Source organism: Schistocerca nitens, chromosome 2, assembly GCF_023898315.1.
Source record: "Schistocerca nitens isolate TAMUIC-IGC-003100 chromosome 2, iqSchNite1.1, whole genome shotgun sequence".
Taxonomy (NCBI): Eukaryota; Metazoa; Arthropoda; class Insecta; order Orthoptera; family Acrididae; genus Schistocerca; species Schistocerca nitens.
The window spans coordinates 430,646,829-430,666,014 of NC_064615.1; the positions used below are offsets into that span (position 1 = coordinate 430,646,829).

Genomic DNA, 19,186 nt, shown 5'->3' on the forward strand with positions numbered 1-19,186 from the left:
TAGTTACAGATCGTACTCTGACCCGGTAAAGTCATGGTGACGGTCTTCTGGGACTATGAAGGTGTTGGTCTGTTCCATGCGCTCCCTCATGGTGCAACGATCACCTCTTAGCTGCGTAACTTCAGCGTGCTCGTCGCCACAAATATGCAAACGAACTTCTCCTTCTCCATGCGAAAGTAAGGCCTCTCAGAAGTCTGCGCATCTGATGGAGCTCACAAAACTTCATCGGACTTTTCTGGGTCACCCACGGTACACGCAGGATCTCGCACGTTCCTACTTCCATCTGTTCGGCCCAATGAAGGAAGCACTCTATTGGAAGCAGTATGTGCGTGATGTGGAGGTTATTCATGCAGCAATACGTTGGCTCTGACGTCGAACGGTAGTGTGGCGCCATGCGGGCACACAGGTCCTACCGGTAAGACGGCGTAAGGCCGTCGCATTGAAAGGACGTTATGTAGGAAAGAGTCGGGAATTGAACAGCCCTCGTATTTGGCGAACAGTTTGAAACATGGACAGGTGTCCGGTCACAGTTGTGCTTGTTGCAGGACAAATAGCGACGTACCAGGAGTGGCGCTACGGGGAGCCGGGCCACGGCAGCGAAGACGACACGTGCGTCGTGATGACGGACGACGGCCGGCTGGACGGGCTCAAGTGCGAGGTGCCGGCGCCGTTTCTCTGCGAGCGGCCGCAGGCCGGCCCCCTCCCCGCCGGCTACCGATACGTGGACGGCGCCTCGGCTTTCCTCAAGTATGAAACGAGTTTGTAATTATTTTTTAAATTTATTACTAGTTCTGTTGAAAGACGTACGGAAATACGTGTCGTTGGATCTCTGACAGAATTAGAATTCTAGCTTGCAACAGAAAAAAAAACAAAAATTAATTTCTCTTCCTACAAATCATAAAACAATCTTTTCTCAAGTATCTGACAAACAACTGTTCTGCAACGCTCCTGTATGCAACAGACAACTTTTCTTGTCTTGCCGCTGCAACTGCGTCATCATGCTAAAATATTTCAAAAGCAATACAGCGTTCCATGCAGGATACAATGCATGGTCATAATAATTACAATAACTACTGCCATATTTTTATATGTAAAGAAATTAAATGATCAGGAGGGATTTGGTCAACTAGCCCTAAACGGTAAAAAAATGAAAGAAACCAATAAAAACTATTTTTGCAATATATATTTATTTAAACACTGACAAACTTTACACAGACTTTTAATTATTACACAATGTCTATACTCAATAAACACGTTTCTGGCCACAACGAAGATACGAATATTACTCCCAATGAATGCCTACACAGATGTGACAAAATCCCTCCAGCGCGCAATCAACCAACAACAACGAAGGCAAATTACCAAAAAGAGAAAATCCTCAATTAATAGCAAAGTCTCCTCCGACGCTACTAACACGACCACGGCAGGCTGCGACGTCTAATGTCGCGCGGCTTCTCTCCACTGCAAGCTGCGACCGACCACTTAGATTCCTCTCAATAACTGCCGTTCACTCTGAACTACTCGCGATAATAATATCTCAGACTCAGAGTTTGTGTATGCACACCACAACAGAATCATTGGCCACCTTTGCAAAGGAGTATTAACGTCCAACTTCAAGTACGTCTCCCTACATGCTTTCTTTCAGCATCTCTGTGCATACAATGACCGCCCGTCTACACATGTCTCTAGGTCCACAATTCAGCGCTACTTCTGTTTAAAGCAAGTCCATTGATGCAGTCATTATCACCTATCTTAATTCTCTAATCAGAGTTTACACGAGCGGATAACGGCAAAAACAACTTGTATATTTAAAGAAACTCGATTTCCTAGTCACATCGATAATCAGTTACATCGTTCTGATACGATATCAGACGTTACATACAAACTAGCACTTACAAGACAATAACATTTGAGAGTACTTCCTAATACAATGAGCTTGTATCGAATCTCTATCTGCTCTTGGTCATTTTTATGACATGTGTACTAAATTTCCTGAGAGACCTATAGTAATTCAGAACGATAAGATTAAAATGCTGTCTCGAGAGACTAATTGGGCAATCCAGACAACTTACTACATAGCTGAATATACCATGTAGAAACATGAGATACCAGACGGCCTATTGACACTTGAGGAAATGCGACTATTACACGACCCACGGGATAAGAAACTGAAAAAGTTTCCAACAAGTCCAACTAAAACGTGCATGGATACCTTCAATACATGGAAGAGATGAAGTGGTAATGGCAATGTTCTTTCTAGCGAAAAATCATCAAAATAATTATAATCGCGTGGCTCTAACAATCTCGATAAGACGTACATCTTGGAAGCATCTGAATCAGGTGTGATGCAAAAATCACTCGCAAGAAACCTGCCAATATGGAGCAGGTTGGTATCCATAAAACATTGTTTTCAAATCCTGTTCGCTCATTGCAGATGCATCGTGCAATCGTCTAGTTTTTCCACCTCAATTAAATTTGACTCGACGAAGATAATTGTAAGCTGTATACACCTACACGAATAGTGACCCGAATCTCATGACCCATAGCCCAACGGATTTTCTCACGTTCTTTAATCAAATAAATGTATAAGAACTTTTTCATTCCATTATAATATTTCGAGGAAGATCTCTTTGGCTTTAGCAAAGATAAAAACACCACAGAGACAGTTTCTGTAGATAATGGAACATTCACAGGATTTGTCGACGTAGAAAAAGCGTTCGACAATGTAAAATGGTGCACAATGTTCGAAATTCTGTCAAAAATAGCGATAAGCTACATGGAAAGACGGGTAATATACAGTATGTATAAGAAACAGGAGGGAAAAATAGAACTGGAAGACCAAGAGCGAAGTGCTCAGATTAAAAAGAGTATAATATAGGGATAAAGTCTTTCGCCTCACCTATTCAGTGTACACATCGAACAAGCAGAAGTTTCGGAAGTTTATTTAAAATTCACAGTGAAAGGATATCAATGATATTCGGTGATGACACAGCTATCCCGAGTGAAAGAGAGGAGGAATTACGTGATCTGCTGAATAGAATGAATATTATAATGGGTACTGAATATAGATTAACAGTAAATCGAAGAAAGAGGAAAGTAATGAGGAGTAGCAGAAACGAGAATAGAGAGAAAACATCAGAATTTGGGATCACGAAGTAGACGAAGTTAACGAATTCTGCTACCTAGGCAATATAATAACTCATAACAGACGGAGCAAGTAGGAAATAAAAACCTGACTAGCACTGGCAAAAAGGGCATTCCTGGCCAAGAGAAGTCAACTAATATCAAACATAAGTGTTAATTTGGGGGAAAAAATTCTGAGAATGTACTTTCGGAGCACAGCATTTTACGGTAGTGAGACATGAACTGTGGTAAATCGAACAAAAGAGACTCGAAGTTTTTGAGATGTAGTGCTACAGAATAATACTGAAAATGAGGTGGACTGATGAAGTAATAAATGAGGAGATTCTCCTCAGAATCGGCGTGGAAAGGAATATATGGAAGACGCCGACAAGGACATGGGACAGGACGATGGTATACCTCTTAAGGTGTCTATAAATAACTGCCATGGTACTAGAGGGAGATGCTGGAGGTAAAAACTGCAGAGACAGACAGAGATTGGAATACATTCACCAGGTAAATGAGGACGCAGGTCGCAACTTCTACTCTCAGACAAAAAGTCTGACGCAGGAGAGAAATTTGTGGCGGGCCGCGTAACACCAGTCAGAAGGCTGATAACTCGGAAAGAAAAGTAGTTTGTAAGATGCAATTACAGACTGAGAATAATACTTCTATGTAAATTTTGTTTGTCAGACAGCAAGATATAACGTAGGGAAATTATGCTGTAACCAACATCATTATACAATAGAAGCACTTTTACAGTTACAGTAATTACTGGCCATGAGACATGAATACAAGTTATATCGTCACATCCTCCTATCCTGGTAAAAACTAAAGTCAACGAAAAAAAAACTAAGTACAAGGCACTGACTCGTGAAATTCTAGATTTTTTATCACAAGCCGAAATCAGTGACACTTCACAATAACGTGAGCAGCTTCTCTGTGTTACACTTTACTTACGTCTTAGTAGTGCGACATCCACAAGATATGTTTTCGAGCCATTACCTGTAGTCAAGCGTTGCTGATACAGTCTCACATCCGTATATGCGGGACAGACGACGAATTCAGCAGTCCTACACAGCGGAGCGATGTCATAGAGGCAATGGTGGTGAGAAGCGTAGCTGGTACTGATCCATTTGAGGTGACTAACCAAAGATGAGTGACTTCCACCTGTTCTGAGATTTCGATAGTTTCCGAACAATCTGCTCATCTATATCTACACACGTACCACGCAAGCCACCGTACGGTGCACGCTGGAGGACACCACTACTAACTGTTTCCTATCCTGTTCCAGTTTCAAATAGAGCGGGTAACAAACGACTGGCTATGAGCTTCCGTACGAGTCGTAATTTCTCTCATCTTATCTTCGCTGTCTTTAGGCGAAATGTGTGTTGGCGGCAGTAGAATAGATCTGCATTATGCCTCAAATGCAAGTTCTCTAAACTTTCTCAATAAAGCCTCACGAAAAGACAGTCGTCTCCTTACCAGGGATTTCCCGTTTCAGTTCACGAAGCATCTCCCTAATACTTGCTTCGAACCTAGCGATAGCCGGCCGGTGTGGCCGTGCGGTTCTAGGCGCTTCAGTGTGGAACCGCCTGACCGCTACGGTCGCAGGTTCGAATCCTGCCTCGGGCATGAGTGTGTGTCATGTCCTTAGGTTAATTAGGTTTAAGTAGTTCTAAGTTCTAGGGGACTGATGACCCCAGATGTTAAGTCCCATAGTGCTCAGAGCCATTTGAACAATTTTTGAACCTAGCGATTACAAATCTAGCAGCAGGCCTCTGAATTTCTTCGATGACTTCCTTCATTACAACATGATGGGAATCCCAAACAAATCGAGCACTACGCAAGTGTACGTCACACAAGGGTCCTATATGCTGGTTTCAGCACTGAAGATAATGTACGAACTGGTTTTGACTTTGACCTGAAAATACATCTAACGGCAGCTGTCCAGGTAATTAAGATAACGAGTACATGTATAGCTCAAATTCGGAGTATGTATTAACCTGTACTGAGATCAGATGATGGTAGCTCTGTTTACCGAAACCGGTCATCCTAAATGAGGGTTTTACTAGCGCGTCTTTCTTCAAGCTGGATATTTACAGATGCCCCCTATAACTCAATATGAGCAAGTTAATTTTCTGTCAAGTTGATAGAACTTTATTCCGAATTCGCTGAACGCTTCATGTATAGTCCTCCTTATGTACATTTCCAGACAGAAAATGCTTTGAATGAAAGCCCTGCACCTTATATTGAGGAGTGATTTTAGTGCGAAATACCGCAGAGATATTGATACGGCGGAGGTAGTTAATGAAATAGCTGCTTTCAGTTTCCATGTGAAAAAGAAGATGAAGAGCACTGGTACGACTTGTCGTTTTGGTATATTGAAGTTGTTTTCCACATATGAGTTTAAGAGAGGCTTATCAAAAAACCGAAATGGATTTAACGATATTCGACAGTGTCAGTCCCGCAGCTTCTTTTCATCGCAGTTTCAGCAAATTCATGGTCATAACAGACTACTTAAGGTCAAGAATGGGTGGAAACACCGTCCAGTTTAGATAAGTTGTCGATTGAAATACACGGATGCTAAACGTGACTTAAATATCATAATCAACGAGTTTTCTTTGCTCAAAACAAGGAAATGCAAAGCAGACTTTTAATAAATTTACAGTTCTTCGAAAAGGACACCTTCTGTACTCTTAAGAATAACCCTTTTTCTTTAGTATCTAATAATTAAGTACTATTTACAATTTATAAGGTGCAAATATAATCTGTTCTTTATGATAAATGATATTAAAACCGAAGGCAAATATGCGATGAGACGAAAATAAATGACACTTTTGTTTGATGACAATAATTTCACTGAAGCTACCGCAATTTACGTTGATCCTGTGGACCTTACAAAATGCAGGACATGCTTCCTTATAGGGTGGGAGATTACCATAGATGGCAGTGCATGCTCTGCACATGCTCCGATATTTTCCACAAGGATGGTAAGGAATTCTTGTAGTAGGGCGTTCCCTCTCCCACCAGCACGATCGACAACTTATGGATGTCTTTCGTATACGTGGACGTGCTACCATACGTCACCCGCATGCATTCCACACGTGCTCGATAAGTTTTAAATCGGGGAAACTGGCATACCATTCCGTTCACTGAAAATCATCTCTTTCTAAGAGCTCCGCTACCACCGCAGTTCGACATGTTCGTGCATTGTCACCAATAAAAGTGAAGTCAGGGCCGAATGCGCCTTTGAAAAGGTGAGGGAGTGCAGTGGCGCAATAACATAGGACGGTAAGTGTACCGTGTTCAAGTATTTGGATGTCAGTACCAACCTGGAAAATTATGCCTCTCCACATCGCAACACCTGGACCGCCAAAACGATCATGTACAACAATTTTCCTGGATGCGTTACGCGTTTCCACCTCTCATGTATGACGTTACGTCTAGGATTGTCGAACATCTCAGCTGAAAAAAAGACTGCAGAAATGTACACTGACGAGGGTCGGGGTGACTGTGTAGGCCACAGCATTGGCAGTTCTGACTGGGACGGCACCAAATGGTTCAAATGGCTCTGAGCACTGTGGAACTTAGCTTCTGAGGTCATCAGTCCCCTAGAACTTAGAACTACTTAAGGGGCTCCGGAACGCCCTATACTTGCAATGTTAAAATAACGCTTATAAATTACATCTTTCCTCACAAAGTATTTGAGGTAGGAAGTTGAACTTTTTACAGATTATTTATTGGAATATGGACTACAACTTAACACAGGGATTTTACAAAATTTTAGTTCAGTTATTAAAGATGATTTTTTTTCAATTGTAATGAAAATTCACAACATTTTTTTCAATTTTTTATTTATATATTCAAAAATATACAGTTTTTTGGAAAAAGGCTGTGTTAAATTATGCAGAAGGTACTGTGTAACATTTACTGAAAGTTTGAAACAAATATGTTTGGAAGATCCTTAGAAAACATGTAATTAGTATGAGAAAATAAAAGTTTTGGGAATCGAGCGACAAAGATTGGATTAACTTTTTAGTGCATTCCAGGTCCATAGGATGGATTATCTTCATCCTCTGCAAACTCCTCCTCCAGCTTCCTCTTGTTCCTCCTCCTGTTTACTCTTGCTTGTATTTCTAGACTCTTTACAGCCCTGTCTGCAGCCCGATGGCGTTCCTTGTCTAAAGCAAGCATCGCTCGTACCATGTTAGAACCTATCTTCATTCCCATATTTCTAAATACCTTGCACCTTACAATGTTGCCATCATTGAAAGTCGCAACAGCATCATACACACCAAAGTGAAGTGTTTCTATTCCATCAAATACAGTCTTGGGGATTCTCGACCATATAACACTATTTACACTTTCATTGGGGTTTTGAGTTTTTCCGTGAATACACTTTTTCAACAGTTCAGTTGCTGCTATGTCTCTGAAAATAGGTTTTATCACCTCCATTATTGCACGAGGCAGACTATGCTTATGAGTGTACACTTCACCAGTTAGCAATCCTTTGTTATATTTACACCAACTGTCTTCTTCTTTGGGACACAAGCTATGTTGGGGATTTTCATCGGTTGAAGAAGTATGAAAAAAAAGAGCCCAAACAGCCTTCTTCATTTCGTCGACTCTTTGTGTATTTTCCCTAATAGCCATTCCATAATAGTTCTGTATTTTGTCAATTACACTGTCAGTTAACCTTCCCTTCGAGATAACGACAGAGTAAATAAACATGAAACAATCGACAATCATACCAGCGATATATATTGAACCATCACAGGTTAGCGACAACACATACTTTATCTCACATCACTAAAATGTACCTGATGAACACGGACGTTAATAATAACACCATTTGACAGCAGTTTAACAGCGCCACAGTGGGTCACGCCCATGTTGAACACATTTCAAAAAAAAAATTAAAAATAGTTGTAGTCTTCGGAATTGAATAAATTATATATCTATTAAAAGGTAATAGTCTGGAGATTCAGAAAACGCAAAAACGTAAAAATTGAACTTTTCATGATTTTGAGCCTTTCCGGAGCCCCTTAAACCTAACCAACCTAAGGACATCACATACATCCATGCCCGAGGCAGGATTCGAACCTGCGACTGTAGCGGTCGCGTGGTTCCAGACTGTAGCGCCAAGAACCGCACGGCCACACCGACCGGGTCCGCAGCTCGTGGTCGTGCGGTAGCGTTCTCGCTTCCCGCGCCCGGGTTCTCGGGTTCGATTCGCGGCGGGGTCAGGGATTTTATCTGCCTCGTGATGACTGGGTGTTGTGTGATGTCCTAAGGTTAGTTAGGTTTAAGTAGTTCTAAGTTCTAGGGGACTGATGACCATAGATGTTAAGTCCAATAGTGCTCAGAACTATTTGAACCATTTGAACCACACCGGCCGGCAGGACGGTACCGGTCTATCGTAAGGTGCAATACTAGCCTATAGGTGGTCGTCATAGTTATACTATCCGGGTGTAGGGAGTACGTCCAGTTAACGACTATGGTAATACTCTCCAATATGCTAACGGAGAGATGTGGATCATCTTTCCCTTTGATCATCCCACTACCGACTGTTCCTATATTCACAGGAACAGTCTGAGTTTTTTCCTTGAATTAATAAACGGTTTTGATACACCTTCTATTCACACATCCTAGAACGTATTTCGTCATGTAACTTTAATTGCTTCAAATATTTCATCCTAACGCCGAGTTTAGGGTTTTACCAGAAATAGTTTTAGCAGACGTTATCAGGAAGTCATTTCTGAAAGTATTTGTATGGAGTGTAGCCATGTATGGAAGTGAAACATGGACGATAAAGATTTTGGACAAGAAGAGAATAGAAGCTTTCGAAATGTGGTGCTACAGAAGAATGCTGAAGATTAGATGGGTATTGAATAGTATTGGGGAGAAGAGAAGTTTGTGGCACAATTTGACCAGAAGAAGGGATCGGTTGGTAGGACGTTCTGAGGCTTCAAGGGATCACAAATTTAGTATTGGAGGGCAGCGTGGAGGGTAAAAATCGGAGACCAAGAGATGAATACACTAAGCAGATTCAGAAGGATGTAGGTTGCAATAGGTACTGGGAGATGAAGAAGCTTGCACAGGATAGAGTAGCATGGAGAGCTGCATCAAACCAGTCTCAGGACTGAAGACCACAACAACAACAACAACATCAATTAAGGCTGTCATAAATGTGCTGTATTTGCGTTGCCGTCAGGCTGTACACGCAGGACAAGGTGGCCTACAGTTCGGCGCAGAAGGTGTGCGAGGCGGACGGCGGCGCGCTGGCGGTGCCGGACACGTGGCGGCGGGCGGAGGCCATGATCAGACTCATACCCGCAGCGGCGAGACACGTGTACGTCGGGCTCACCGATCTGCAGTCGGAAGGCAGCTTCATCACCAACGACAACAGTAAGTGATCGCGTCTGGAAAGCATCATTTTGATCTTTTGGCTGCATTTAGACTTACAAAGCAAGTGCGTTACGTTTTGAAGTCTTCATACCCTCCATCTTCTACCTACAATATTAATAATCACTGTAGACTGCATTATATATTGATTTATGGGTTTGAAATTCTTATTTTCGAATACAGACAAACATATTTTTCTTCCTTCATATTCGGTCACATGTTGTTTATATATCAGAATTCAGTTTCCGACCCAGCAGCTCCCTTTACAATAAGAATATTTCTAACACTGCTATAAAACGTTTTTTTTTTTTCTTCCGTGTTTCGTAAGATTACTGAATTCTCGCCAGACAGAAAGGCGGCTCATTTAAAGCAAATCGTCTTATACATTCCCGATTTTTCTAACGTGAAAAATCGGTGCTGTAGATCAATAATTTGTGATACTTGATTCATCTCAGTTTATACGTACATACCCAACATGAGTATGGTTCTTAGATTTTGATTGCTGATTGATAGATTCATTCATTCATTCAAAGGACTCTTGTAAAATTCGAATTTTCATTACCAGTGACACCTCGGATTGCGTTCCATCTACGGTTGTATTATAAGATGTCTTACAAGTGCCCAAATGGAGAGACAGTATTTCACGTTCACGTGCCAGGCGATTAAAAAGTCTTCCACGTGTATTACGTCATTTACATAAAAGTATTGAAGTTCCAGTATGATAGAAATGCTATTTTCTATATAATATTACGAAATGATGCTTCCATATCGTCGAACTGTTCCGTTTCGTTCCTGCGGTTTCCGTTTTTCCCATCGGGTGATACGTGCTTAGTGAATATAGCGCCCGCATCTCGTGGTCGTGCGGTAGCGTTCTCGCTTCCCACGCCCGGGTTCCCGGGTTCGATTCCCGGCGGGGTCAGGGATTTTCTCTGCCTCGTGATGGCTGGGTGTTGTGTGCTGTCCTTAGGTTAGTTAGGTTTAAGTAGTTCTAAGTTCTAGGGGACTGATGACCATAGATGTTAAGTCCCATAGTGCTCAGAGCCATTTGAACCAATTTTTGAATATAGCGTCAGGCGCCGAGAGAGCGTGTGTTGTAGAGCTATTTGTATCAGGCTGTTACGACGGTACAACGGCACTTACTGATCGTATTTTAGAGAAAGGGACCACGCTGTTCAACGTTCCGTAGACATTATTGTCATTACGGCCGGAGCACAAGCTCGGATCGGGCAAAGTTGGCGAAGAAATCTGGCTGTGTCCTTTGTAAGGAACAATTCAGACATTTGCTTTGATCAAGTTAGGAAAATCACAGAAAATCTAAATCTGGATGGTCGAACGGAAGTCTTAACCCCAGTCTTCACGAATAAGAGTCAAGTGTTCACTGCACCAACTCGCCTGCAAGAAATTTACCAAACACCATTTCCATTAGACATTAGTGTTCACACATTACTACCGCAGACAGTAAGGAGGAAATAGCGGAACAATAGACAGTGAACGACAAAAATGGTAGGCCGCATGTCACAAATTTCTTATGCAGGCCAAAATTCCAGGAACAGCTGTTTCCAAAATCTCGTGGTAATGATGGAAACAAAAACCCTAACGCTTCTAACTGCTACAAGCTGTAACCTCGAGGGCAAAGATAAGCCTCTGAGTGTGCTTCGCAAATTCAACAGCATTCTAAAGAGGTTGGTTTTCATGAAAAATCTGTACGTAGTAATGGGTTTTCGTTAACGCCACAGTAAACAGATGCGATGAGAGAATCTGACACACATAAAATATTCTCACCACCAGGCGCTACTTCAGTAAAACTTCTCAGGATATGTGAACTCTTCATCATATTGTTATAGAAACCAAGGTTCTAGCGGCCGCTGCAGGTAGCCTTCGCCAGAGTGGTGGGTTGAGACACTTACGAAGAGATCTTTAAATGATGGCAGAATAATTCCTCATAAAAACTGAGAAAGGGACCACGCTGTTCAACGTTCCGTGGACATTATTGTCATTACGGCCGGAGCACAAGCTCGGATCGGGCAAAGTCGGCGAACAAAACTGGCTGTGTCCTTTGTAAGGTTGTAAGGAACCATTCAGACATTCGCTTTGATCAAGTTAGAAAAATCAACTTGACCACACTCTCGTAAGACATTTACTGAAGATTATATCGATTGCGGAAGTTTACGCTTCCACATGTCAAGCAACATGTCCTCCATGTAGTGTGCTCCAAACGATTTCACAGTTTACTGTTAACGCATTCTTCATACAGCAATTATAACTTTGTAAGGATAGTGATTCAGTATACGTAAAGGGAGATGAAAATCTAATAGTCATGGGGGCCTGGAATGCGGTTGTAGGGGAAGGAGTACAGGAAAGGGTTACGGATGAATATGGGTATCGTACTATGAATGAGCGAGGAACAAGACTAATTGAGTTCTGAAATAAACTGCAGCTACTAACAGCGATTACTCTGGTCAGGAATCACAAGAGGTAGAACTATACTTGAAAAAGGCGGGGAGACACGAGATGATTTCAATTAGACAACATCATGTTCGGACAGAGATTCCGAAATCAGGGACAGCTGCAAACTGACAAAGGTAAAGGCACCAGAGAGGCAGTTCTGACGTTGCGGCTCATAATGGAAGCAAGACTAAAGAAAAATCGAGACGCTTTCATAGGATTTATCGACTAGGAAAAGCGTTCGACAATGTCAAATGGTGCGAGGTATTCTAAATTCTGAGTAAAATAGGGGTAAGATATAGGTAGAGACGGCTGATATACAACAAGAGCCTAGAGGGAATAATGATAGTGGAAGACCAAAAACCAAGTGCTCGAATTAAGAAGGGTATAAGACATTGTGTTCAATGTATACATCGAAGAAACAATAATCGAAGAGAAACATAGGTTCAAGAGTGGAATTTAAATTCAAGGTGAAAGGATATCTATGATAAGATTTGCTCATGACATTATTATCTTCAGCGAAAGTAAAGGAGAATTACAGGATCTGCTGAATCGAATGAACACTCTAGCGATTGCAGAATATGGATTACGAGTAAACCAAAGTGAGATGAAAGTATTGAGAAGAAGCAAAAATGAGAGCAGCGAGAAATTAACATCAGCATTGACGGTCACGAAGTGGATGAAGTTTTACGAATTCTGCCACCTAGGCAGCAAAACAACCCAAACGGACAGAGCAAGGAAGAAGTAAAAAGCAGACTAGCACTGGCAAAAAGGGTATTGCTGGCCAAGAGAAGTCTGCTTGTATCGAACAAGATCTTAATTTAAGGAAGAAAATTCTGAGAATGTACGTTTGGAGCTCAGCATTATATGGCTGTGAAACATAGACTGGGAAAGCCGGAACAAAAGAGAATTGAAGCATTTGAGATGTGGTGCTACAGAAGAATCTTGAAAATTAGGTGGACTGATAACGTAAGGAATAAGGAGGTTCTACTCGGAGCACATCAATATATGGGAAACATTGACATAAGGAAGGGACATAATGGCAGGACATCTAATAAGGCGTCATGGAATAACTTACATAGTATTAGAGCGAGCTGTAGAGAGTAAAATGTATAGAGGAAGCCAGAGATTGGAATACATCTCACAAATAATTGTGTACGTAGGTTGCAAGTGCTGCTCTGATATTAAGAGGATGGCACAGGAGAGGAATTCGTAGCGGACAGCATCAAACCACTCAAAAGACTGATGAAAACAAAAAACCGGCCTTCAACGTAAAATCAGATATACTACAGTTCACTCAGGGGCTTAACCAACAGTTCTCCCGCATACCACTCTCGGGGGTAGGTGGCACACAGAAAGTACCTCCGACATTTACTTTAGATATCCTTCTGTCTACATATTTAGAGCCTGCTGCCACTAGAGGGCTTAGAATTGTATTGCCTAATGTCGGGGTGTGGAGCGGAGCTATATCGGTCCGTGAGAAACCGCTTGCCGGTTTCGAATTTGAAGAGTTCGTCCACACATGGGGCATCCTCTTCTTCAGCATGACAATGCCAGACAACACACGAGTGCTTCGACATCAGCAAAGATCCGACGCCTTGAGTTCACTATCATTCATCGTCCTCCATACAGTCCCGAATAATCCCCTCCGATTTTCATCTGTTCCCAGAACTTAAAGAACCCTCTCGAGAACTTCACTTTGATATCGATGAAGCGGTGCAAGCAGAGGTGAGGTTGTGTCTCTAAAAGTCAAACATTCCACAGGGACGACATCAACAAACTGGTCTCTGGTTGGGGGAAATATGTTCGTCGTCTGGGTGACGATGGAGGGAAATAAATATGCAGATAAGTAGAATAAAGATGTAGAATATTAATTAATTTGTTTCATATAAAATGTTTTAAGTGGTTTTACATAAAAAATTCGGATGAAGACGTAGATACAGAATGAGCAAGGAATACATGCCAAGTATTTGTAACAAAAACTTCTAATTTCGTTGTGGCTGCTTAGCTATATGATATTTGTCGAGAGCTACCAGTTATCGAGCGTTATTTACATTGATTATCTTAGATAGATTGAATTACAACCACCACAATTCTGTAGCTCTGCAACTAATTTCCACAGTGTTCCATCTCTGAGTGTCTTTAAAACTTTTAAAATGTCGAATACCGCACGTCTACAATTTTAAAGTGTGTAATAACATTATTTAACTCTGTGGCTAAATACTTAAAATGTTAGAAAATGATAGGCATATGGTATACACCATTGAAAAATTTCATAGGCTATTGGTCGATGACATAATGTCCAAATTACTTGTAGAACAGTATAATTTTGGCACATACATGGTGATTTTACTAGGGAATATCTTTTATTACCACTTTAGAACTCATCTTAAGGAAGATTTTAACGTCTGACGTATCTTCACTTACGTTCACAGTGTAGTGGTTCCTCTTCATCCGACGGGAATGATCAATTAGTGAATCTTCCTGTAACGATACATTACTGCATCTAAATATGATAACGTCGTAAAGTGTCCCTGATGTGAAGTTACCACGTTCTATAAACCACAAGCGTAAATTCTAGCAGTTAGTGCTGAGTGTTTTCCTCTTTTTTCTAGTTTTGGCCTGCTGTATCATTGTCCCCAATGGAATTCATCTTGTCAGGTCGTGGTTTCTAGCATGCAATTTTCATCACTGCCGTTCACCGCGGCTTTTGCGATTGTTACTGCATCATTACAATAATGTTCCAAGTCCTTAAATACATAGGATGCTATCTTATTTAGTGTTCCAAGGTAGTCAGGAAAATTTCACCAATGTAATACAGTCAGTACTAGGCGAGAGCCAGTCAAAAGAAATAAACCACTGTAATGTTCGCGGAGTCTGATCATAATACTTATTAACCACAAATATTAAACATTAATTCATCGTCTATTAATTTCAAACTAATGTTTCCTGGGGCAAAATTATACAGTAAGCCACTTCCATAAATGTATGATACTTGTTCATGTCAAGCAGGCTAATCGATGATTTACTAAAGTTAATCATAAACTGTGTTTCCCACCTGTCTGCACATGGCCCTCTTTCGTGATACTTTGGGAATTTCCGCTGATATTCATAGCAGAGATCTAATTATTTTGTTAATTTTTGCTGGTTAATTTGTAATAATTGAAATTGTTGTTATGGTTCAAATGGTTCAAATGGCTCTGAGCACTATGCGACTTAACTTCTGAGGTCATCAGTCGCCTAGAACCTAGAACTAATTAAACCTAACTAACCTAAGGACATCCATGCCCGAGGCAGGATTCGAACCTGCGACCGTAGTGGTCGCTCGGCTCCAGACAGTAGCGCCTAGAACCGCACGGCCAGTCCGGCTGGCTGTTGTTATGAAGACATCAATTTGCGTAGAAGCTTAAGCATTGATAGATGGGTTTTAACCTTTCAAACATTAAATAATAGTACTAGATGTAACGAATATTGGCAGTTCTTCCATTGGTCTGCCGTTGCCCAAGCACAAAGGTAGCCATCCATCAAAGCTTTCTCAAGCTCCGCGCCCATGTCGCGTGACCATTGTCACTTTTGGAGTGGGTGATTCGCTTCTAAAGGCAGCGAACACAGTTCTGTACGATACGACAAATTGTAACCGACACAGTTGCATAAACGCCAAAACAGTTCTGCATTATATTAAAACATGACGAATGGCACACCTGGAACACGCTCAATGATAATCAACGGTTCAGTTTTGAGATGAATTCGATCGAAATCTTTATATTAACCGATATGCTATTTTGCAGAGGACAAGGAATCTTATTTCATTACATTACATTAATAATTGTTCCACAGATTACGAATACGACAGTGCGTAATGATGTGGAACATGTCAGTTTAACATAAGTTTTCTTTAGACGATATACCTTGTTTCACAGTTACTATTTCATATCTAAAAGTTAATATATTGAGCAGAAGGAGTTATCATTCAGATATCTTTTCATTTTGTTTTAAAATTGTTGTTGACTATATGTCAAACTTTTAATGATATTTGGCAAATGAACAAAGATTTTTGTGATAGGATAAGTCAGCTTTAACACAGGATAGAGGAGATCACCTTTTCTACTTGCTACTGCTTTTGAATTGGGATGGATTATTAATAATGAATTTCATAAGTGAATACTGTGAATATCCCGAGTTCCTAAAGTAAATGCCTGCAAGGTCATCTTGGGTGGGCTCCAGCTATTATTCTGATTACACGCTTTTGTGCAATGAATATTTTTCTCTTAATGCTGAATTGCCCCAAAATATGATGCCATATGAAAGCAGTGAATGAAAATAGGTATAATAGGCTAATTAATTGGTACGTCTATCACCAAAATGTGCTGTAACTCTAACAACATGTGCATATTACGTGAAGTATGTAAGCACATATAAAATGAGGATGGTTTCCTCTTAACATGAATGAATATGCATAAATGCAGATCATAATAAGGTATTACCTGTGAGTAGTACAACAGCCGAAACCGCGATCGCCAGTAAATAAATTTAAGAATAGTCCACGTGGGAGATGCTGAAACTTTTAAAATTAGTGAAGCCACTTTCTTTTTATCGAGTATGTAGACGCTGTTATTAGAACCCAGGACTGGCAGCAGGAGGTGCTGGGAGCAATTCCGTGTCCAGTCATACAAAATTAGGTTCTGAAATACGATTAAAGGTCATCTCCAACTGTCTTCCCCATTCTTGTCAATAGCAGGTTGATGCGTGGCAGCTCATGAACTTTTAACACACCTACCTCACACACACGTCAAAGAAATTCGTTACGGCAATAATTTTGTAACAGGATAAAACTATGTACTTCACTTTGTTTCGCTTCCATGATCGTCTAAGGCTTTTGAGTACAAGTAATATTGACAAATTCACTGTCACAGCTTACATTTATTTACATTCCATGCAGCAGACAAAGTACGCTATTGTCAACAAACTAAGATCGCTCCCAGGTTTGGTAAGGTGCTAACGATACACAGGGTATGTAGACCTAATATCACATCAATAGTGTGCTTCCGGATGTTCTAGTAGTAGTAGTAGTACTAGTAGTCGTAACTCTATTTATCCGTAGATACCTATTACAACGATATCGGATGTTCCTTGGTATTACAGTTTAAGAACAACAAAAATAAAGTACAGGGTGGTTATAATTGTACCTTGACTACTTGAGATGGCCACCAAGAAAAACGAGGGATCATAGGACAAGGAAATTTGTGGAAACATTTACAAGAACATGCCTAGGAGAAACAACGGATAACCTAGTGAAAGAAATACATTTTAATTTCCATATGAGAACGTACCACTTGTTAATTGCGTACCATATTTACTCCAAGGTTCCAAACGTTGCTTAAAATTGCTCTACTGTGGACCGAAATATTCCAGGTAGGATGTTGGCTACCTCCTTTTGCAATGCTCATCTTCAACCTCCAGCGTGTTTTAGTGTCCTGTTGATAAATCTTGTTCTTCGGGGAGCCGGGAGGAAACTGAAGAAACGACTTCGTCTTCGTAACCAGCAAAATGCAAACACAAGGTCTCTCATAAGTCTGCACACCTGAGAAAAGCTCACAAACCTTCATTCGACCTGTTTTTCCTCATCCAACGTGCAGCCATGACCTCGCACCTTCCGACTTCCATCTGTTTAACCCAAGGAAGGATGCACTTCACGTGGATGACTGGTAAGTTACTGATGCGGTTAGCACACTACACTCACAATCAGGATGATGATCGCGGCAGGCCATCCTGATTTAAGTTTTCTTCGATTTCACTAAACTGCTTAAGCCAAATGTCAGGATGGATCATTTGAGAGGGCTTGGCAGATTTCCTTACCCATCCTTCGCTAATAGGAGCTTCTTCTCTGCCTCTAATGAGCTCGTTGTCTAGGAGACGTTAAATACTATTCTCCCTCCGCCCTCCTCCAAGGTAACTGATGCAACAAGGAGTCAGCTCCGACATAGAGTAGTAGGGCGGTACCATGCAAGCATACAGGCCCTGCCAGTAAGGTGGCGTAAGCCCGTCGCATGGAACGGAGATTGTCTTGAGAAACAGGGGAATAATGCGGTGTCTTGGAATCCTGCCTGCTTTCAGAAAAAAAGCGTTGCATTACTTACTGAACGCCCGTAATAAATACTTGGAACCAGGCGGCCAAAAGTATCGCAGATCATAAGTCGACATACAAGCAAACTGGGAGGTATTAGAAAAGGTGCTCCAGAAACAGCATTTGAGGCATAACGTTAGAAATGGCACTTTGGTGGTAGAAGTGCTTAGACTTCGCTAGCTAGTTTTTCAGTGGAAGTAAAATAGGAAATCATTTGTAAAATGTAGTAGGAAATTTAAAGACATTGGTTGTGAAAAGTATGCAAACAAGAAAATATTATAGAGGACAGGAACAAAACGACGACACAGCCGTTGGTTTGTTTTTTCTCCGCAGGCAGGTACCTGTCGGACATGGAATTCGACGCGTGGGAGGCGGGCCAGCCGGACAATGGCGATGGCTACGGCTATGAGGACTGCCTGGCGCTGCACCCCAACGGCACGCTCTTCGACGTCGCGTGCCACCTGCCGCTCGCCTTCCTCTGCGAGCTGCCGCCGCCCTGATACGAATTCTAACTACCGGAGTCGATGGTCACGTGAAATTTGCGTTCCCCGAACAAATACCTGTACGTGACCCAATTCATTCTGAAAAAAGAATCAAATTTACAGCTGTTAAAAAAACAAAAACAAAAAACAACAGGCAAATAAAATCGTAATGTAATAAAATAATTTACCTTGTCACCATCTGTACCATATTCTTTCCCATGAAGCTCAATATGTGCACCATCTTTAATGCAGCATTTATGTTCTCATGTTGCCGACACTGGAAATAATCCTTTGAAAGTACTCGACGAATCTCTTTTTTGCACTGACGAGCCAAAGTGTGTGTTTAAGAGGCTCCAGTCTCCATTGTATGCTCATGAGCATTTGCATTCGTCTGTCTAGTGCCGAGTAGAGCTCCAGCTCGCCCTTTATTGTATGATTGTATGATAGCGGAACAAACACTGGTAGCAGTTACTTCTGTAAAATATCTGGGAGTATGCGTGCGGAACGATTTGAAGTGGAATGATCATATAAAATTAATTGTTGTAAGGCGGGTGCAAGGTTGAGATTCATTGGGAGAATCCTTAGAAAATGCAGTCCATCAACAAAG

The 19,186-nt window shown here is 41.3% G+C and overlaps 1 protein-coding gene across 1 annotated transcript; it reads left to right on the top strand.

The window, feature by feature from the left end:
- Positions 1 to 463: 463 nt before the first annotated feature.
- On the top strand, positions 464 to 18,597 carry LOC126235070 (collectin-11-like). Its single transcript, XM_049943803.1, has 3 exons — positions 464 to 747; positions 9,338 to 9,531; positions 18,431 to 18,597. The coding sequence occupies exons 1-3, from the start codon at positions 509 to 511 to the stop codon at positions 18,595 to 18,597; spliced, it is 600 nt and encodes a 199-aa protein (XP_049799760.1). The 5' UTR covers positions 464 to 508.
- The last annotated feature ends 589 nt before the right edge of the window (positions 18,598 to 19,186 follow it).